Here is a 22,830-nt window from a genome sequence, read left to right on the forward strand (position 1 = left end):
AAAATTTTGGAGGAGGTCAGAGGAGGGATGGATCAAATAGGGAAGTATCCTTGTGATGGCACTTGAGCTGATTCTAGAAATAGTGAGACAGGTCAGATAAAAAAGAGAAAATAAAAGTACAGAGGTAGGAACAATTATGGCATTTGAGGAATCATAAGAAAACTGAGTTTTCCATAGCTGAATAATTGAACCAAGTTTGCGTCACTAGTGTGAAAATAGATTGATGAGGTTTGGCTCCCTTTTGTTCTCCCGTGGAAAGATCTCAGATCTGCAGCCAAAGAGCTGGTTCTCCTCAGTTTGATCTCTCATATCACAGTGCGCTTATGAAATTTGGAAAGCTACCTAAGGAATTTCAGACTTCCTGAATACAAAATGCCTTTTTGCAGCAGCCAGGAGTCACTCTCGTCACTAAACAAATTGGCCAATTTCAGATTATTTCATACTTTTCCAGTTGTTACTGATGCAGCATCTGGCTGGGACAGAGTGCTGCTGGATACAGGAAAGTTCCAAGGACTCCAGCTGGCTAATTCAGTGTGAGAAGAAAGTCGGCCACCAGAATAGCTGCCTTCTACCTGTTTTGTCCTGATTCTTTTCTAGTATCTCTCCATTCTCATAGTTTCCAGAATTTGCCAAGATCTTCCTGACCTCAGAACTTTCTAGATATCTCTGTAGATACCTAGAATGTTCCTTGCCCTTTGCACCTGCCTTAACTCTTACTCTTTCTTCAGGTCCTAGCAACTGAAATGTTGCTTTTCAGAGAATTCCTTCCTAAATGCCAGTTGGACATCTGCCCTCAGGGCACATTACAGCTTTCCTTCCTTGGTGGCATTTTGAACAAATGTAATTGAATGATTTGTTTAATGTGTGATTAGTATCTGTTTTTCCTCCTTAGACAGGGAGTCATGTAAATAAAAATCATTCCTGATTTCACATTCAAGCAGTAGCTTTCCTTTAGCTCTATAATCAGATTTACCTTTTATTTTTAAGCCCAGTCAAGTTTAAAAGGGCCGTACATGATAATGACAGAAAGTTCCACTTATATTTTGAAACAGCTTATTTGGTTAATTTTTAGTTCTTCTGCTCATGTGCAACTTGATGAAGTAATTATGAATAATCCAATCAGCAGAGAGTTATGGAGTGCCTCCTGGTGCAGTCCCTGGGATGCGGTGGTAGACAACCACCGTGACAATAACAACAACAAAAATCCCCTGCCCTCCTGGAGCTCACCTATTAGTGCTCGATGTGGAAATAAATAAATATTGCGCATTTCAGGGCATGGTAAATGCTATATAGGAAGAAAAATAAAGCCTGGTAAGGAGATAGAGAGATGAAAGTGCTATTAATTCCAGAGGAGGCCCTCTGTTATTTTTTATTCACTCTCGTATTATTTGTTTTGCCTTAGAAATGAAAATTAGAGACACTTTTCTATACAGTTTATAGAAAAATAGAGCTTTCTGGGATGTGGTTTTGAATGTTTGTTTTAGGTCATATTTGGAATGTACCTGTATTTGACATGTTATTTTCAACATCAAAATCAAGAAATTCATGTAGCAATGCTTTTAAAAAGAAACATTTATATTTAACAAACCTGTGGACACGCCCCAGCATCTGGAATTGGCTTAAATTGCAACACTTTTATTTCCTGAATTAATGTGTTAAGTGCTGGACCTCAGTAGTGATATTGCAGGAGAAAGGTGGCTATTTGCACTTTCAATTTTACGTCCATCAGAGTCGTTATTGGAAAGTAATAGTGAAGAATTCTTTTCCTTCAACCTGGAGAATAGACTAATGAAGAGATCAGACTTGGAAGAATGTCCTCCAATGAGCTGGTAGAAGAGAATTTTATTCCATCCCATAAATGTCTGAGATTAAAATTGATAGCCATCTCTCAAGATGATTTCATGCTTCCTTTCCACCTGTAGGATCATGGAGATTAGCCATTTGGGGACTGCTTGGTTCCAGTTAAATTATTTGTTTTCTTATTTATTTATTTCCTTTTGATAGTCTCTTCTGAAATTTATAGGAGTTGTTCCTTACCACAGATATAATTTTAAAATAGTATAGCTTGTTGGCTTTTAACATGTATACATAAGTCTGGTGAAAAAAAAGCTACCTTTTTCAAATCTGAAAGCATAATCTAAAGAATAAATATTTTTCTTACCAATTCAGTTACTTAGTATAATCAGGATAGAAGGCTAAAGTGGGAAGGCAAAAATATGGGCTGGATTTTCTCTCAATTGGTGTGTATCAAATTAACGTAGATGTTTAAATCATCAGGATACTTCTACCCACATGAAGATCTTAGGAATGTGAAAAGCTCACCCAAACATTAGAAAATACTGGCGTTGTGCAAAATCTACATACAGAAAATAATAAAACTTGACTGAAGGATACAAAACGGGACCCAAATAAGTAGAAAAACAAACCATGTGCTCCTGGATAGGATGATTCAAGCGTTAAATTAAATTATCGACTTCGGGCAATTTAACTCATAGTCTCTATTTGGGGAGAAGGGTTGGGGACCTGACAAATTGATTCTAAAGTTAATATGCAAGCATAAATTTGCATAAAAGGTTAACATTTTTTTGAGAAAGATAATAATTCAAGTAAGTTAGCAACATGATACTAAAAGGTACTATGAAATGACTATAATTAAAACAGTCTGGTTCTGACACAGAAAGAGACAAACAGGTGTGTGGAGAAAAATGGAATCTAGAAATGCAGCAGGTACATATGGAGTTAGTATGTGATAACATGATGTTTAAAAACTGTAAGGAAAGGACATGATATTTAATAGACACTGTTGGAAGAACTGATTGTACATGTGGGGGAAAAAAAGTAAAATTAGGTTCCTTTCACATATCATTCTTATAAACAAAGAATAAAAGGATTGCATTATAGAAATACTAAAAGAGAGGAAAATATCTTTATAATTTGGGGATAGGGAATATTTTCTTAATTAAGAAATGAAAGCAGCTTGCCATGAAGTAAAACTCAGAAATGATTGTATAAGATTGAAGAACAAACAAATAAAAATGGTGTACAAGAGAACTGGATGACATTTGTGGCCAAACCCTATGCTAATAATTTTATAAGCATCAACTTATTAACTTCTGGGTAAATATTACTTTTCCTCATATTTTAGAGAGGAGGAATTGGAGGATTAGAATGTTTAAGCAACTTGCCAGTCACAAAGCTAATAAGTGATGGAGTGGTGATTTGTCCTCTGTGATTCTAGAGACTGGGCTCTTTACCACTACACGGGAAACAAAGTCAGAAGAAAATGTATGTATGCACTGTATTCATTTGCAGTTAAATTTATTCAGTAAGAAAAGTTGGCATTCACAGGATATTTTTTAAAGAGTACCTTAACGCTATTATTTGTTAGATGTTCAATATGGTGCTTTTAAAAAATCTAAAGGCTCTTTACTATACTCTTTAAGCATGTTTAATGCAACTTACTTGAATATATCTCACAGTTAAATAGAATATAACTTTGCTTTACTTCTTTGAATCATTAGACCAATATCCTTCTTGGCAGATAGTGCAAAGTAAATCTTTTTTACATGAAGCTGTTTTCCTCACAAATCCTTGTCTATTTGATAGGAAATAAGAATAAAAATATCTTGTGATGGACCATCCATCTGTTCTTTCCCCCTCTGAACTAAACCTGAATAGTGCATTCCAAATGCTTAACTGTCTTTATTTTTACGTTGAAATCATTACATTTATTTTTGGTAGACTGCATTGTTCAAAACTGTAATACTCCTAACAAAAAAAATTAGTTACAATTGTCCCTAAATTCATTCCAATCAGTAATTCACCATTCACTCCCAGATGGATATTCTTGATAAAAATATCAGGAATGTCTCCTCCCTTTATCAAGGCCTTTTACGGTTCAGCCTGAACCAAACTTTCTCACCTCATTTGCCATTATTCTTTATCATGCCACCTTAGTTCTAGTCACATTTCATTAATTATTTGATTTCTCACCTCAAAACTTTCACTCATCTCCATCTCATCACCTGGAGTGCCTTTTCCCCAAATCCCCTAAATTTCAAATCTGTCATCCTTCAAAATATTATCCAAGTTTTACCTTCTTTATGAAATGTATCTCAACACTTTGGAAATAATCTTTTCCTTTTAATTTCCATGGCCTTTTGTATGCCTTGTATCCTCCTTACATTGTGAACATCTTATAAAATAGATCTCTAATTCATCTTTGTTTTCCTCAGAGCAGTTAACATAGTGCCTCACACGTAGTGGGTCTTTAATATGTCTCTTTAATTAATTGTTTATTTAATTCCTCAGGGCTTACATGACTTATTTTGCAAACACCACATTCCAAAATGATGCTTAAGACTTGAGGCTTTGAAATGCATCCATTTAAAAAATCTCTTCACCCTTAAAACTTTAACTATTTGGTTATTTATATATATGTATATGTATATATACAGATCTTGATTCACGGAAGCATTTCTTTGCAAGTCTTTGGGGATGCATGCATATACATAAGTTTAGAGGGCATGTGGTTTTCAGAGAGCAGAACATCAAGAAGGGGACGTGCAGATGTAAGATCTCAGAGGCTGTCAGGGAGGTAGGTCTCCACAGAAAACACCTACAGCAGCATCAGAAAGTGCTTTGAAGGCTTGGAGTGGCTATTCTGCTGAATAATTGAATATCCACAGAGCCAAGGTCCATGACCTTGAGCACAGCAGATCTTTTTTGCTGAATATGATCTTATTCCAAGAGAAGTCAAATTATTCTTCCCAGTCGCCAAGAAAACCTCAAAGCTTTCAAACCACTTTGCCCTAAGAGATACTTCAAATCTGCTAAGACAGCCCACAGAACAAAAGGACCACAGAATGCACTTGAATTGCTTGGAAGCATGAAACTTTCCATTTTGCACAGAATGTTGATGTGTCTAGGTTGGATGCCAAGTACAAAAAGGAATCTGACCTGAAGTAGGAAAGGCTGAAGGGCTGCTTCTGCACCTTCCTTGAATCTGAGCTAGAAGAAGAATAAAAGATTTGTTTCAGTGAAGAGAAGCACAGGGCCTGCCCGAGCCAGGGACATTCCATCTTGACCCATCTGTCCACTCTTCCATTTTCTCTCCGTTCAGCATTCAAAGAGCCTGCTATTTAATTAGTCAAACAAGTGACAGCAAATGAGGGGAATGGGGAAGAAACTCTTTGTCTTCAGGTTGAAATACATGGAAAGAAAACACAAGCAGAAATTTACTAAAGGCTTTTGTGAGGAGGCTTTTAGTCAGCATTTGACTTAGTTAAAATCCTGAGCCGATTGTTTATTAAGGCACAGCAGCAAGGGAAGCAGAAATCAGTCATTTGTGCATTTGTCTATCAGAAGAAGGAAGAGGAGCTTAGACACTTAAAATTTTAGCCTGCAATGTAGAGACATCTCAACTTATTAAAGAAAGATGGGCCTGTCAAGGAGAAGTGGCTGATGGATGGGTGTCTGCTCTTCTCGTTAACTATCTCAGGACTGACTCTTGTTCGGCATCTTTCTTTGTTTATTATCTATTTTTTCCCAGGAATTCCTTCCATGACTTTCTCCTTAGAGTAGAATATCCTTGTTTTTAATATCCATAGTGGGATATTTACCTTCCATATTTTTTTCATCAGCTTCAGGCTTTGTTCCGACCATCAAATACAGAGCACTGTTCAAGACAGGCCTTTAAGGATTTGGAATATTTGCTTTCTTTGAATGTTTGCATTAGGCTTTGCCAGAAATACTTAAACTTTATATATTTGTATAATGGGATCTTGGAGATTGGCTGCATTTTTAAATTAAAAAAAATGAGAAAACAATTGAATTTAGCTAACTGGGAGTTTCTGTGTATTTGGGCAAATGTGATTGTCTGAGAGAGTAGCAAGATACACTTCTAGATTGCTTCTTAGATGACATTTCTTTCAGAAAGGAGATGTGTATATCAGCACAGGTTTTTAGCTTTCCTTGAAGGGGTTGAGTACACATTCACGTGGTTTTACATAAAGATAGACCTTTAAAAAGAACACTGTGACTTAAAATCAGATGCTTCTGAAGGTCGGTCTGACAACGCACCATCGAAGGGGAGACACCATCGAAGGGGAGAGAGGAAACGCACTTGTGTTCCCACTTTATAAGATAAAATCTGCTGACTGCTTATTAATTACTCAAGCAATACGCCAGTGTAAAGCAATACTGTACACAGGCAGGCCATATCTAAAGTGTCAGTTATAGCTTGAAGAGCCACAAAATTTTGTCACATTATTATAACTAAATTAGTACAGTTATAGAGGCACAATTATTGCACATTAAATACCTAAGTCATATCTCTCTAAACTCTTGATTCTCTACCATGTCTGCACATTAGAATCACTTGGGAAGCTTCTGAAAATTCCAATGCCCAGGCCACATACTTGACCAATTAAATGAGAATGTTCAGGTGGGGAGCTGTGATCCAGGAATCAATATTTTTCAAGGCTCTTTAGGGGATTTCAGTGGGATGCCAAGTTGAGAACCACTATGAATATTAAACATTTTATTACATCACCTCAACCTGATTTTCCTAATTAGCCAGTAATTAGCTTCTTATCAAGATAGTTATATGTATGTTTATGTTTATGTTTTATGTTTATTTTTTATTGTAAAATGATACAGATTTTTCCCACATCATGGCAATACTATCAATTTAAAATAAAATGCATTGTCTGTTTTTAAATAGGAATATCTGAAAATTTGAGTCAGAGGCTTTCATTATAATACTATATGTCAAAATAACTGCAAAATTCAAATTTTGATGTTAAGAAGCTTAACATAATTAGTGCAAATATGGTGTGGTAGAATGGTGAGGAAGATAATTATTTCACTTCGAGATTGTAGCTGAGAAAAATACTAATAATATTTGGTGACGTGAAAGCTATAAAACTATAATTTGTATATTTTATCTCACAGTTATAAAAACTAGATATATGAGAAAGAGATTAAATTAGTATTGAATGTCAATATTCTTGTATAAAGGAGAATGTAGTAGAAAAAGCATGGGATTGAGAGTCAGAGATACAAATTCTAGTCCGGGGCATTTGCAAGCTAAGTGGTTTTTGCCAAGTCTCTTAAGTTCTCCGGGTCTTAGTTTTCTTATCTGTAAAATGAAAACGCTGAAGTAAATCAGTGTTTTTTTCAGATTTGAGTGGTGAACCGTTATTAGATTATGAAATTAATTTAGTACAATTTCTATAAAAAATAGAAGAATGCATTGCAAGTAGAAAGCCGATGTATTGTATGTGAATCCTGGGTAAATGGGAAGAATTTTTGAAAGCTCTGAATTAGAAGATCTCTTTAACTTTTATAGTTTTATGAAATGTTCATGGGGAAGGCATGTAGCATGGGGAATGGAGGTGGAGGCGACATTTCAAGCATGGGATATGAAATATATCACATATTCTTGCCATATAATGTCAAGGCAAATGATCTTTAGAAAGAAAAGACTTGTTTCAACGGGATATTTGGTTTACTCACAACAAGTAGAAAAGGAAAAAAAGCATTTACACCCTGTGAATGTGGAAATGTGTCCTATCCTTGAGACCAGAGAACCCTCACTGTGAGAAGTGAATGGGATATATTGTGAATTATAGTAACTGATTCAAGAAGTGGTATTGTTCAGTCTGGCTGGAATGTTCTCTCACAAATCAAATTGCTTCCAAACTAAAAAGTGAGAATGTACTTTGCTTTTTGATTGCTTTGTTTATATTTTGTCTCACATTTTGTGCTCACTGTTTGTTGGGAAATGGGTTCTTTCCATGGAGAGTAAGGTGAGGGAAGGCCCAATACATTACAAAAAACATTGAGTTTCAAGCTAAGCTGGTTATTGGAAGTAACTGGGAACTAAAAAATAATAACAAAGTATCAGGAACACCACCCCAATTTGTTAAAGTAGGACTTATGGGAATGGGTGCTAGAAATATGCTTTTTAAAGGGTCCCCCAGGTGATTCTGATGAGCAGCCCTGTTTGGGATCAACTGGTCTAGAAACCCAGCTTCTGATCCCAGCTTCACCTGTGTCTAGCTATGGACACCAGAGAAAATCTCAAAACCTTTATGGATTTCCCTCTTCCAACTCGAAAGTTGACAATTCTGTGATTCACTGGGATTTCTGATAAAGTTTCACAGTTCAAATAAAGTTAGTCACAAATCAGCCAATGTCTATCGTTTTACTTTGGACCCTCAGACCTAAGTTTATATCATTAAAATTAAAAGGGAGATTGTAATAGCGTTTCTATTATTATTGTTTTTCTATTACAGTATTATAGACTTTCAGTATGGAGTTCACTGTGGCTGAGTTATATGAGTGATACAGCCCCAGAGGAGACCAGGAACTCTACCATGAGGAGTTAGCTCTTCCCTATCTTTCTTTTCCACGACCTGGTGGTTCAATGATTCTTTCTATTGTGCGAGCTACTCCCAAAATCTTTCTGATAAATTCTACGTGTTTGTACTTAGGCTAGAGCTCTACTGTTGTCAGGAAGGGAATAAAGCCCTAAGGAATCCATTGTACATAATGAGCTGACTTCTCTCCTATGTATCTAGAAAGGTGCTAGCTTTGTACCATCCTTGGGAGAATTGAGAAAATAGTATTTAAATCACATGAGGAACCTGGGATGAGAATTACTGAGCTAGACAATGTTAATGACTTTTTTTCTTTCAAATTTAAGGTACTTTTCCATATAAATGCTATTGGTAGAATAATAAAATATTTTAAGAGAAAGCTGATATTACTTACTAAAATTTATATGAATTAATTTGGGAGTACAAATACTTCTTCAATAAAAGTACAGAAGAATCAATCAACAATGACTAGTGTTTTCCTATAGTTAGAACCCTTGATTTGGAATTAGGAGCCCTGGATTCACTAACACCCCAGCATACGTAGGATCATAAAAATCTGTTGAAGGTATCCTTTTCTGGGCTAAGGAAGGGAGGTGATCATAATAGACAGTGCATTTCTGATAAAGTGTGAACAGAATACCTTTCCATATCCCTTTGTTTTTCTCAATTTTTAAGTCTTTGAAGACTAAGAGGAAAACTAACTCTAGAAGCCCAAAGAGACAGAGGTTGTTATGGAAAGTTTTAAATGCAACAGCCATCAGAAATCTTTAAAGACATTTTAACTCTAGCATGTTGCCTGATTTCAATGGCAGGAAAGCAATAGAGTTTGGCACAGAGTTGAGCCTCAGTAAATGTTTATTAAATGAATCTATGAAACAGTGGCTCATAGAACCATAGAATTTTATAATTGATAGAAACACTGAAGATCACTTAGTCTGGCGGTGTCACTTTGCCAGGGTGGAAAATGAGGCCCCGTTAGGGTAAGTGAGGTGGCCAAGGGCAGAGAGCTGAAAAGTGGCTGAGTGGAAACCAGTGCTCAACTTTATGCTATTTGTAATACTTCCATCTCTTTATTACTCCACGGACCTTAATTAACCAAAATTTCCCTAGAATTAAGGTGTTGGGCATAATGATATTCTGGTTAATAAAAGATTTGAAGCTGATTTTTTAAAAACTGTTTGTCCTTTAAAATGTAGTAGTTACTTTAATAGTAGTGGTAATAATAACTAACAATTAATTGCCCACCATATGCCGGGTATGACCTTATGTACATAATGACATGTTCAGGAGAAATTTTCCTCATAGAATTGTTGACTAGAACCCCTTGAAACAAAAGAATTTAAGTAACCTCCGCTATAAAGAGAACCTCTAAAAACTAGCCAGTTGTCTCCCCCACCACTTACTAGAAGACAGGAGAACTTACCCTTCAACCACTCCTAATGTGCTGTCTGCCTCCCCAGCTCCCACTTTCCCTATCTACCTACTTCTAAGGAACAGAGGAATAGGGAAAAGAGAGTCACTAGGTCATAGGCCCTGTGAAAATGTACTGTTCAAGGAGAAATATGGTTCCTTTGTCCAAGCTAATTGAGGGAAGAAACTACTATAGAATCACGTGTAAAGCCTGAGTATGCCTGCCAAAAAGGAAGATCAGCATGCTACTTTCCTGATGCATGGGAGTGTATGCATCAAACTTGCTGACCTGCCTTTCTGAGGAGGGGAGAGGGGAACTGGCAGGGTGGAAAGAGATGACAACAGGTGTATAGCCTACACTCTCAACGTTTGGTGTTGCCGGGATGATAAGATTCTATGAGTCAAGCAGACATTCCACTTAGGATGGGGTTCGAGCCATCTGGCCAGTATTACTCACAAGAAGGCCACTTGCTGGGCCAGAGGACTACAGTAGCCAGATGCTGTGGGGTATTGTATGAAGACTGGAGCTGGAGGTTGAAGCGGGTTGAGCCAGATGAATCTCTCTCTCTCTCTTTCTGTTTCTCTCTTTCTTGTATCTGGAAAATGCAAGAAGGGCCAAGTCTTAAGGCAAGTGGTAAGAAGATGCTTAGAGCCATACTACATCCTCCCTCTCCTCCTCAACTCGGACTATGAGATGAGAGAAGAAATTTACATCAAATCTTAGGTTAAAGTTATAAAGTAGCCTGAGTTTTTAATAACCAAAAGTGACCAGAAATTCAGTGATTCTGTGCAAAAATTGTTAAGAGATGAAGAAAAGAAGTGACAATACATGTTTGAAAGCAGTGGCTGAAGAAATATAATAAATACATAAATAAATACTCTTTCAAACTTATATACCACAAATACATCCCATGGTTTATGACTCTCTAATAAACCTATTGCATGTACATTATATTATTTAATCCTCACAACTACCCTGTCAGCTAGATCCTAGTTTTATTGCCTCTACTTACTGATAAGAAAACAGATTTTAAGGTGATCGATTATTTATCCAGGTGCTCACAATGTGACGGTGAGATTCAAACCCAGGTGTGTATGACTCCTTAGCCCACATGCCTATCGTCTCTAACTTCATAAATGTTGGTCTCATTGCTGCCACTTCCATGACTACCCAGAGTCCAATCTCCACACAGAAGCTGGACTTATCTTTTTGGAATGTAAATCAAATCATGTCACTCCTCAGCCTACGATACTCCAAGGGCTCCCCTTGTACATGAACTCCAAAAGTTTGACCAAGATTGAGAAGGGCCTACCTGACCTAGCCCCAGATCTCATTGCATTCTGCATTGCCCCTGTTTCGCTATGCTCAATGCTCACTGGATTTTTCTCTATTCCTGAAATGAACCGAAATATTTTCTCATTTCAGGAGGTGGTGCTTTGAGTTCTTTCTGCTTGGGATACTCTTTGCCCAGACCTTCCCATGAGTGGCTCCTCAGCGTTAGGTCTCAGTTTAAACGTCATCTGCTGAGAGAGCTTTCCTAGTCACCTAAATCAATCACCCTGCCCCAGTCATTCTCACTCTCTCATTGGATTCGTTTTGTTTGCTCAGTGTCACATATGACTGTTTGCTTATTTATGGTTCTCTGTCCCTCACTAGTTTGATGAGGGGGGGACCCAGGGGGCCTTGTTTACTAATGTATTTCTAATACCTAAAATAGTGCCTCCAAATTGTGGGCATCTTATATAGAATTGTAAAATGAATGATGCCTGAATGAATGTTAATCTCCCTCTTATTTCCAGTTTCAGTACTAGGTGCTTTACGTCAGTGTCTTTTGGATCCAGTATTCTTTGTCTTAAGATCAAAGACATGCCATGAGTTTCGAGCATCCCTTCTCTTCTTCCCCTAGTGCAAAGAAGGGTACTCTACCATTCAAGTGTTCCTACTTTATACTGAGCTTAGTATATGCTGACTTACTACTTTGCGTTATTTTAGTAACAAGTTAGCAATCTATCTGAAAAAAAGAAAAAAAAAATGATAAAATAAAACAAAAACATTAGCTGAGCCTCCTAAGAAGCAGGGTTTAGTAAGTACATCCCTTCTCACCCCAGCATAATTCCTCCTTACACTTATCATGTTTATTTACTCCCATTTCTACTTAAAGTGCTGGGGATGCCAAGATAATATAAGTTTAGTTCGTTCTTTCTTACAAGGAATTGCCATTCTTGTTTTACACATAGTAGACTTTGACTTAGTAGTGTGTATTTCTCCCACTGGTGGGTATTATTGACTCTAAAATGTTCTGAGTTCCCTTAACTGTGATAAGTAGAAATGTGACGGCCAGGCTCATTAGTTTTCACTGGGTCAGGTCACATCCAGAATGCACAGTAGTTTGTTTCCGGTTGCAGCAGTGGATAAACCGAGATATTTCTGGAGACATAAATGCAGTTGCATGAAGCTCATTAAGTATAATCACTAATAGTGATGACTTGTTAGACTGTACCAGAAGATATACACCCTTTAGATTTATCCAGAAGAGTAGTACTAAGTTCCCAAACCCACAGAGGATCCTATTGCAATATTGCCTAAAGGTGAAACACATTGAGAATAAGAATTCAGAGATTACCTCCAATAATTTAATGGCTGGACTCTGCTGGGATACATATTAACTAGATATTTGACAAATCTACACACTGATCAGATCTCTCTGATTTTTTTTTAAGCCTTGCATTTCCAATTAAAAGATGCAAAGTAGCTGATCTGAGTGTTTATCCCTTAAGTGCCGTGATATCAAAATATTTTGTCTGTATTACTTAAGTCCGATGTGACAGACACACAAAAACAATCAGCAATCTAAGAGTCTGTTATAACAATAGGACTCTTACCCTTTAACGTGCACTTACATCACCGTTAAAGTACAGATTCTGCATCAGTAGGTTGGGGAGGGGTCCTGAGGGGTCTCCTCTGCTCTGCTTGTGCCTTCCAAGATGCCACAATTTGTATCTATAAAAAAAAATCACATTCTATAATGTGGAGCAGTTTACCACATGGCCACAATACTTGGATAGCTCGAGTTATAGATTTTTAGAGTTAGAGGCAGCCCCACTCTGATTCTAGGGAGAAAGCAGCCTACAATGTTATAAAGTGGCCACTCTTTGGAGCTTGGTTAGACAGACAAATTGTTCAGCATATATTGCCCTGACCAAGTCAGTGATAATCACCAGTAAGGTGATTTCATACTTGAGATTATTTATTCCATATCCATTTTATAAATGAAGATTGTCTATAAGTGTAGAATATCTATAAATCCGCTATGAACGTAATTATATAATTTAGTTCTTTGTTAAGAAATCGTTAGTTGGCACCCAAAGAATTCATAAGTTGATCTAGAGATTCTTTGTAAAGTTTATATTTACCAAGCTATGTTTTTATTTTGATTGTGTCGCTGGTTTCCTCCAGCCTGAAAGATGCTAGAGTCTGGTTGTCATAGATTCAATTGCAGGGAATGAGCCTGAGGCGGGCCCAAAAATTACAGTATTGCACACCTGGTGAATGCAAGCGCATTTGTTTATTGCTTTCCCTGTGTATCATATGATGTGTGAAGAACTGACTGGTCATCAGCCCAGACAGGCATAAAGTGGCCTATTTGGTTTCCAGCACCTGCAGCTATTTAAACAAATGCAAATCAGTTGCACAACAGGATTGGAGAATTGTACTAGAGTTTTGCACCGGGTTCTATTTTCTTTTGGAAAAATATGTTCAAGTTTAAGCTGCATTTAGTTTTTGGTCATGAATTAGAGGCTCATTTCATGACAATATCTGGGAAATAAGGAAGAGCCTGAAACTGGAGTCGGGAGGGCAGGGATTGTATTTTGATTCTACCCCGATTAGTTATGTGACCGTAATTTTATCTGTTGGACGCCTCACTCTCTTGATCTAATAAAGGAAGGTATTGGACTAAATAATTTCTGTCTTCTCTAGCTTTCGTATTTAATGACCTCAAGCGTATGATCTTTTTTGGGGTTATCTGATGGATGCTTGGCAACTTATTTCCGGATTGGTTGCCTTGAGGTGTACCTAAAGTGAAATAAAACCTTGAAAAATGAATATTTTATAAAGCTTGATTTCTTACTTCAGAAAATAGAAGTTAGCCTCAGAATTTTCGTAGGTTAAATCATATTTGGGAATTTTAGAATGTTTTGCAGCATTGCATCTCCTAGAAAATCTGAGGGAAGAGTGAACTACTCTCTTTAAAGTCATGCTATTTTTCCTTATAGTAATCAAATGATTGTTTTAATTTCTAAATTACACAGGGTTGTGGCAAATAAAAGGATGCTATTTTCTGTTACGCTTCTTAGGGACTGAGGATTTAACCTGATGTGATTTTCAATAAGCAGACTTGCCTTTTCTGTTTTTCTAAACTTGCTTTATCTTTATTGTCAGAGACAGAAAGGCTTATTATTTAATTTAATAATGTAAACTTCTAGTGTGTACCTTTGTTTAGTCAAGGATGTTTTTGGCAAAATATTCTTGAGTATTTGACTTCCAGAATAGAAAAACAAATGAACAAGTCTCTCACTCAGATGTCTGTTTTTGTTCATTTGTTTTTTTCAGATATTGATTTTGGTTTCTGGTTTGTGTTTGAAGACAACCTTAGAATCACATGAATATAGTAAAACCTTACAAACCTGTGTGATTTGGAATTGTATATTTGAAAAGCAAGATAATAAAGAACAATAATGTGGGCCAGTTTCTTGGCGTAGGAAAATGGCCCGACATTCTTCATGTAAGTGGGGACAGTGGAACTTCTCTACCCATAGGCATCCTTGTCCTTAGGAGGTAGGGTCATTCCCTGGCAGATTCTTCACTTAGTAAAGAAGTTCAGTGAATGAACTTGAAAGCTGTAGAAACATAAAGTCAAATTAATGAGATTTTACCCCATATATAGGCAATAGGAAGGGACGTTCTGAGAATCAATTTCTTTGTGAACTTGGGAAGTCATTTAACCTCTCTTTGTCTAGTATTCCTCTTTATAAAGTAGAAATCAGTGATTCTTCGTGTTGAAAGGATCTATTTGTTCAATCCACCATCCAAAGATTCGACTTCTACCACACCCAGTTAAGTGGTTCATGTTTATGTGGTTGTGTTTAAGTCCTTTCTGTGATAAGGACTTTACTATCGAATGGAGTGTTCCACCTATGGATAGGATAACTCTCCTGGAAGTCTTCATTATATTGAAATGTATTTTCCCATAGCGTTTGTGCTTTGATTCTATTTACACCCCTGATTCCACACAGAATGGAATTACTCCTCTAGAGGACATTCTTCCTGATATTTGAACATGCTGCCATATATCCCCTAAGTCTTTTCTTTAGAGAGTTCTTTATACTACCTTATATAATATAGAAGCCTTTAATCATCTCAGCAGATATCTAAACACATTCCAGCTTGTCCAAATAGAAGTGTGATAACAGGCATGAGCTGACCAGCACTAAAGTACAGGACCATCCCATCTCTCTTCTAAGTACTTTCATGAATGTAACCATGCTTACATGGGCTTTTTTGAGTGCCTTCATCACACTGCTGATTCATGTTCTAAGACCTCCAATATTTCTGTTGTGTCTGAGAAGTCATGTTTCCTAAATCCTTTTACTTGGTCAGTTGAGTGGTTTGGGACCTGAGAATAGGACTCAGGTTTATTCCCATCAGATTTAACTTTGTTAAAGACAGCTTATCTGGTCAGCATAATATGAATTTATAGAATTTCAATTTTTTTCATTGAACTTTTCCTCAGAAAATTAGATGAGCAAGAACTGTGTATTTTCATCTAAGTTATTGAAGGGGTGAAAACTAACAGGACTAAATCCAATGGCACCCTATTAGATCTCTTCCTCCAGTTGTATAGCACCATAAAAAAATTAATATAGAATATTAAATGTTCCAAGTATTTGAACAGTTTATTTTTAAATTGTTTCACTAATTCTATCATAGCATTTCTATGCTTAGTAATAGATACTCCCTTCATCTTGGTATTGATTAATTAATCAACACATTTAGAGTATGGTCCTTCAAACAACTATAATTATATCCATGCAGCCAATATATTTTTTCTAAATCTTACGAGTTACTCTGAAGAGCAAATGATATAAAGTTTATTAATATGCATTGAATTGTTTTTAAATGCTACATAATTGATATCATTATTATTGCTATTATTTTAGTTTTTACTAATAAAAGTAGCATTAATAGGAGTGGTGTCTTGCTCATATCACCCTATTAATGAGGAGGAAAATACTTTATCAGATTAATTTGTTTTGTTCTCAATCATCCAGATTTTTGAAACTTTTTACTGAAATATAGTATAAATACTAGGAAGTGCACATATTATAAGTGTAAAGCTATGTGATTCTTTGCACTATTAGCACACCTGTAACCAACATCCAGATCAAGAACAGAACATTACTAGCACCCCAGAAGTCCTTCTCACCAGTCCCCCCTCTGCCTCTACCAAGGGTAGCCATTGTCTTCACTGACAACAGTAGAGATTAATTTTGCTTCTTTTTAAAATTTTTATATAAATGAAATCATAAGTATGTTCTCTTCTGTGTCTTGAATTTTGTTTACTCAACATTATTATTGTGAGATTTATCCATATTTTTGCAGGTAGCTGTAGGTCATATATTCTCATTGTTGTTTAATATTACGTTGCGTGACTATACGTCAATTTATTTATCCATTCTACTATTGACTGGCATTTTAGTAGTGTTCAATTTGAGGTTATGCAGAGTGCTACTGTAAACATTCTGGTATGTTATTCTGATGATCTTTGTGTGCAGTTTTGTTGGATGTATACGTACAAGTGAAATTTTCTGTCTGAGTCATAGGGTAGGCATATGTTCAGCTTTAAAAGATAATGCCGGGCCGGCCCTGTGGCTTAGTGGTTAAGTGCGCACGCTCCACTACTGGCAGCCCAGGTTCGGATCCCGGGTGCGCACCGACGCACCGCTTCTCCGGCCATGCTGAGGTGGCGTCCCACATACAGCAACTAGCAGGATGTGCAACTATGACATACAACTATCTACTGGGGCTTTGGGGAGAAAAAGGGAAAAAAAGGAGGACGATTGACAATAGAGCTTAGCTCAGGGCTGGTCTTCCTCAGCAAAAAGAGGAGTATTGGCATGGATGTTAGCTCAGGGCTGATCTTCCTCACAAAAAAAAAAAAAAAGAAAGAAAGATAATACCAGACAATTTCAAAAATTTCCCGTCAGCAATATATGAGAGTTTCAGTTGCTCCACATCCTCACTCACACTGGGTACTTTTATTCTTTTCCATTTTATCCATTGTAAGGGAATATATTGATATTTCACTATGGTTTTAGTTTGCATTTCTCTGAAGAGTAATAAAGTTGAACATCTTTTCATATGAATATCCTTTTTCAGGAAGTCTCTGTTCAAGTGATTTGTCTATTTTTCCTGTTGGTTTGTCTAGTCTTTTCTTTATTGATTTATATAAGTTCTTTATGTATCCTGGATATAAGTATTTGTTGATGTATGTATTGCTATGGATTTAATTTCTTTTTTATGTTTATTGTTTTAGCACATATTAGAACTACATAAGATATTTGGGACTTATATTTTAAAATGGACATAGACCCATTCTTTAATTGTTCAACAGGAAAACATAAATAACTCTTCACTGTGCTGCTTGGTATTTGCATGTAATATAGCACAAAACTTAATGACAGAGACTATACGGTAGCAGACAATGAATTGGAGGAAATATAGTCCCTTACATTGTAGAAAATAGAATGATTTTTGTATTTTCATATAGTATACGTATTCTTTCATGAAAAAGAACATAGCAAAAATATTTTCCCTGCTTAGATTCATGTCTCATTTATGGCATTTCAAGGTAATGTTTTATTCTACAGAGTGAATTTTTCCAAAACTATGTGGTTGCATTTAATGCAAATTTGAATTACCTAAATTTGAAATTAAACAATATAAAAGGAGTGATATATTTTCATTTTTGAGTAATAGGAATATTATGGTATTAAATGTCATCAGCACTCATATGACTTCAAAGCTTGCTGTGTAGTGAACTGCAAACTCTGTTTACTCTTTTTTCCCTTGGCTCTGCCACATTGTCTGGCAAACAAATCCTTTGTCAAGATTCAGTCTGAATGATGCAGACTTGGAATGATATGAGGTCACGTGGATCAAATGCTGCAGCTTTTCAACTAGACCAAACCTCTTCAAGCCCCCAAACTTTGTTATTTTGGTTATTTAAGGGTAGTCAGAAGACTGAGTTCTAGTCCTGCTTCTGTTGTTGACACACTTTCTGAATTTGACAGTAATTTAAACTATTTGGGCCTTAAACTTTCTTAATAATGAGAATTAAAGGGTTGGGCTAGAGGAGGATCTCTAAAACTCCCTGTGGCTCAGAGACCTATTCTGAGTATTCAATGGAGATGAAAATTTTGCAAATACCGTCTTCAGACAGGTGGATCTCACCATATATGATGTATGTATATGTATAGAACCAGAATTCACTAACTACCTATCATCAAATGATCAGAACAATAAGCAGAGAGAAATGAATTGAAAAGAATTGGGAAATGTTATTTTTATTGATTATGGTAACCATTTTCTAAGGACTGAGACCTTTATAATATATGGAATTCCCACGGGATTGCATAATGCCAAATAGTGCTATTGCAGTTGGCCAGTTTTCATCTCATCAGCACTCTCATCAGCAGTGGATAAGAATTACTGTTTATCCACAGATTTTCTAAAACCTGGAATTTTTCTATCTTTTCATTTTTTGTCAATTTTGTGACTATGAAATGGTATCTGAATATAGTTTGATTTTTGCCTTTCCCTGAAGACTCATAGGATTGAGCATCTTTTCGTTTATTCATAGGGTGTATATTTATATACCTATTCTTCTGTGAAATTACTGTACACTTCTCTTACCTATTTTCCCATTGTTTGTCTTTCTTTTCATATTGATTTATCAGAGTGTTTTGCATATCCTCGATTCTAGTCCTTTCCTTTGTCAATTAATATGGTATGAAACTATTATTTCCCAATTTTTTATTTAAATTCTTACTCTCTTTATGGTTTTATTGATGAACAGCTGTTCTTAATTTTAATATGGTTGAATTTATCAATATTTTATTAGTGGTTTTTATGCCGATTTTCCATACTTTAGTATCATAATTTCTTGTCTTACAAAAATTTTACATATTTGCCTCACTAATATGTATCTCTAGTCCATGGAGAATTGATTTTTGTAAGCAAAATGATGAAAGATCCAATTTCACTTTGTTCGTGTAGATAACTTGTTGTCCCAGCACCATTTATTGACTAATTTATGCTTTGCTCATATGTCTGCAATGCTTGATTCAATATAAATCATTTTCATATATGCTTAAGATTATTTTTAGTTTGATTGATTATCTTTATTCTCCCCCTTTTGTCTATCCTAATGCATTATCTTAATTACCATAATTTTCTAATAAATGTCCATCTTTACACAGGAAAGTTGCTTTATCTTCTTTCTCTGCCATATCTTGGCTATTTGGGGCTCTTTCTTTTTCCCATAAAGCTTGTAAAATCAGCTTTTCACATTCATTTAAAAAATTCATTCAGAATTTTTACTGGAATTTCATTGAATCTATAGATCTGTTTATACATGTTTAAAACATTGACTGTCCCCAGTACATAGAACACTGCAATCTTTCTGAAATACCTTTTTAAGACCAATAATTTTTTAAAGATTATTTTGTTCTTTTAATTTATAGAATAATATTTGCTATTATGTTATTTTTTTCACTTATAACTTTTATAATGCTTATATATTTTTCTTGTCTTCCTACGTTAGCTGGGACTTCAACTATTGTATGTTGATAACGGGCATCCTTGTTCAGTTTCTCATCCTAAAGAGAATATGCTAGATTTTAAAGTATGACATATGCTGTTTGTTTTAGATCCCTTATCCCGTTTATCACATTAGACAGGCAAGGAGGAAGACTTCTACCATTCCTAGTACCCACCAACTTTGCCTGATGCCTATATAGGCATTATCTCATTTTACCATGAAAGATTGGTATCACTAACCATTTTCAGAAACTGAGACTTAAAAAGATGCATAATTTCCCCCAGTGCAGTTAGCAAGTGGCCAAGCTAGGATCTAAATTCATGTTTTGGCCTACTTTTTTTCCCTCAGTATGTCAGAAATATTTACTTGTGTTGGCTACCAATATCAAGCCACTTGCTGTATTGAACTGACCAAGGAAGCAGAGATCTGGACTGTAAACTTTCAGATTAGGTCAGCCTTGGTCACTCCATTATCCCTAAAGACTAGTACTGGGCTTAACACTTGGGAAGTGCTCACCCAATATTTTTATTTTTTTCTACAGTCTTTTTTTTTTTGTGAGGAAGATCAGCCCTGAGCTAACATCCATGCCAATCCTCCTCTTTTTGCTGAGGAAGACTGGCCCTGAGCTAACATCTATTGCCAGTCCCCCTCCTTTTTTTCCCTTTTTCTCCCCAAGGCCCCAGTAGATAGTTGTATGTCATAGTTGCACATCCTTCTAGTTGCTGTATTTGGGACACCGCCTCGGCATGGCCAGACAAGCAGTGAGTCAGTGCGTGCCCGGGATCCGAACCCAGGCCGCCAATAGCGGAGCACGCGCACTTAACGGCTAAGCCACGGGGCCGGCCCCTCACCCAATATTTTGAGTGCATGAATGGAGGGGACCCTCTACTATGGATTGGGTTGTCCTTGCTATGACTCTGCCTCAGAATATGGTGGGTTTGGCCTGACCACTAGCCTTCACTAATAGTTTGTAGTAGGCAGTGAGTATTCTTCAATGGCTCACTAACCTTGTGAAAGTCCCTAGGTGCTCACTGTCTCACTCAGCGCCATGCCTTGCCTACCTATAGCCACTTACGTGCATCCAGCGAGTCAGGTCATCGGCACTGATGAGCTGAAACTTTGGTTTGAGCTCTGTTGCAAGGACATGAGTTATTTGTCTATCAAATGAAAATAACCCTGAGGTAAAAATCTATTGCCAGGGTAAGAGTGAAGCCCCTTTTGGTATATGAACCCTTCAGTGGGCATAGTAAAGATGCTATATTGCCAGTGAAATGGATTAAGATTCTATAGTACCACTTATAATTCTATGTTTATAGTTTATCAGAAGCTGATTTCAGACCATACTGTCTCATTTTTCTTGGTACAATGCTATCTTTGCCCAGGAAATTGAGGTACTTTTTGGCTTACACTCTTCCTTTGGTTAAACTCACTTCATCAGTGGGAGAAGACTGCTCTTTCCAAATAGCCATATTTCTGTTTGATCTGTGTAACATCTTGTGGGAGCCACATTGTTACTCCTAAATATGGTAAAAGACTGAGATATATAGAAAATGTTGTGTTGAGACTTCATTCACATGCTATCCCCATGATGATGTGCTGGAATTCATACCAGTCTCCTAAAAGCCAGCCCTACCATCTGCTTGGTGAGATCAGGGAATGAATCAACAATCCAGCTGACTCCATTAAGCTTTCTATCACTCCTCCCTCCACCCAGAGAGAAAAAATGCACGTGCTGTATAGGAGATCTATTTACTCCCAGACCCAATTCTATTTTTTTTCTTTGCTTTTCCCTCACCAGATAATTTGTTATGGTTTCTCAGTGATGAAAATATTTTGCTCTTCATGGAGAAAATTTTTGAATATACATGTCTCACTGAAAATTAAAATAACGCATCAGTTGGATGGAGAGAATGTTGCAAACACATTGGAATCTATTGTTGCCAGCAGAGTAGAACCATCCAATATGCATTTATGGTACCTGATTCGTGCCCTGGAGATATCACAGAGCTACTGTGTCTGATCAGAGTTCTTGCAGTGATACTTAAGAATTAATTGAATTTTCAAGAATGTCAGCTTTAGCTACGGCAGTTGATGGCCCAGTAGCTAAGGAGATTTATTAAAAATATACTGCCACCTACAGTACTATTTGACTCTCTTTGACAGGGCTCTTGTCATGAATGTTAATTAAACAGTTTGGGGGCTGATTAGTTATTGTTTCTGTTAAGGTCTGCTAATTTACATAGTATATTTCTTTACTTATGCATATATGTTATCTGCTTTCCTCTAGGAAAAGAAGAATATATTGCCACTTTCAAGGGATCTGAATACTTCTGCTACGACTTGTCTCAAAACCCCATTCAAAGCAGCAGCGATGAAATAACTCTGTCCTTTAAAACCCTTCAGAGGAATGGACTGATGCTTCACACCGGGAAATCGGCTGATTATGTCAATCTTGCCCTGAAAAATGGAGCTGTCTCTCTGGTCATTAATTTGGGATCAGGGGCCTTTGAAGCACTAGTGGAGCCCGTGAATGGAAAGTTTAATGATAATGCCTGGCATGATGTGAAAGTCACCAGGAATCTGCGTCAGGTAACAGAGCAGTGGATAAGACAGTAACTGGCTTTGTTTCTCGCTACAGCTGTGTTTGTGGTACTTGAAAACCCTAACAACATGATATAGGGCTCCTCAGAGTCGCTTACAAATTAGCTTTTTCTTCTGAGATGAATCTTCCTGCCATACTTGAGCAGGGGCATATCTAGAAAGTTCTGGGGGCCCAAAGGCTATTTTGATACAGCGACATATGACAATTTCCCAGAGGGCTGCAAGGATATCCCTGCGACCTGCCCTTCCTGTGATGTGTGTGATTTTGTTGTGTTTTTGATTTTTTGTTTGTTTGATTTTAAATTATAGTTTTCATGGTGATCATTTGGAAGCATGCACATTGGGGTCATTAAATCACAGTTCCTTTTTTGTAGTCAAAATAAAACTAGTGTGTTTGTGATTTGGGATTGTATCAATCCCTCCTCCCTCCCAATCCCATCTTTGAAATGGGGACAAGAAAAGTCCCTGAGAGGGAAAAATGACTTTGGGGGTTTATGAATCTCCTGGAGAGTCTGTTTATAAAGATATTTTTATTTTTAGCACAGTCACTTTAA

General features: G+C 36.6%; 1 protein-coding gene across 11 annotated transcripts in view; it reads left to right on the forward strand.

Moving 5' to 3' along the window:
* NRXN1 (neurexin 1) overlaps nucleotides 1-22,830 on the forward strand; it is a 1,082,241-nt gene that overhangs the window by 405,186 nt on the left and 654,225 nt on the right. For all 11 annotated transcript variants that reach the window (XM_058551255.1, XM_058551254.1, XM_058551256.1 and 8 more), the window contains one exon: nucleotides 21,963-22,264. In XM_058551255.1, the coding sequence (XP_058407238.1) occupies nucleotides 21,963-22,264 (302 nt within the window). The remainder of the gene's footprint in view (nucleotides 1-21,962; nucleotides 22,265-22,830) is intronic.

Source organism: Diceros bicornis, chromosome 12 (assembly GCF_020826845.1).
Source record: "Diceros bicornis minor isolate mBicDic1 chromosome 12, mDicBic1.mat.cur, whole genome shotgun sequence".
NCBI lineage: Eukaryota > Metazoa > Chordata > Mammalia > Perissodactyla > Rhinocerotidae > Diceros > Diceros bicornis.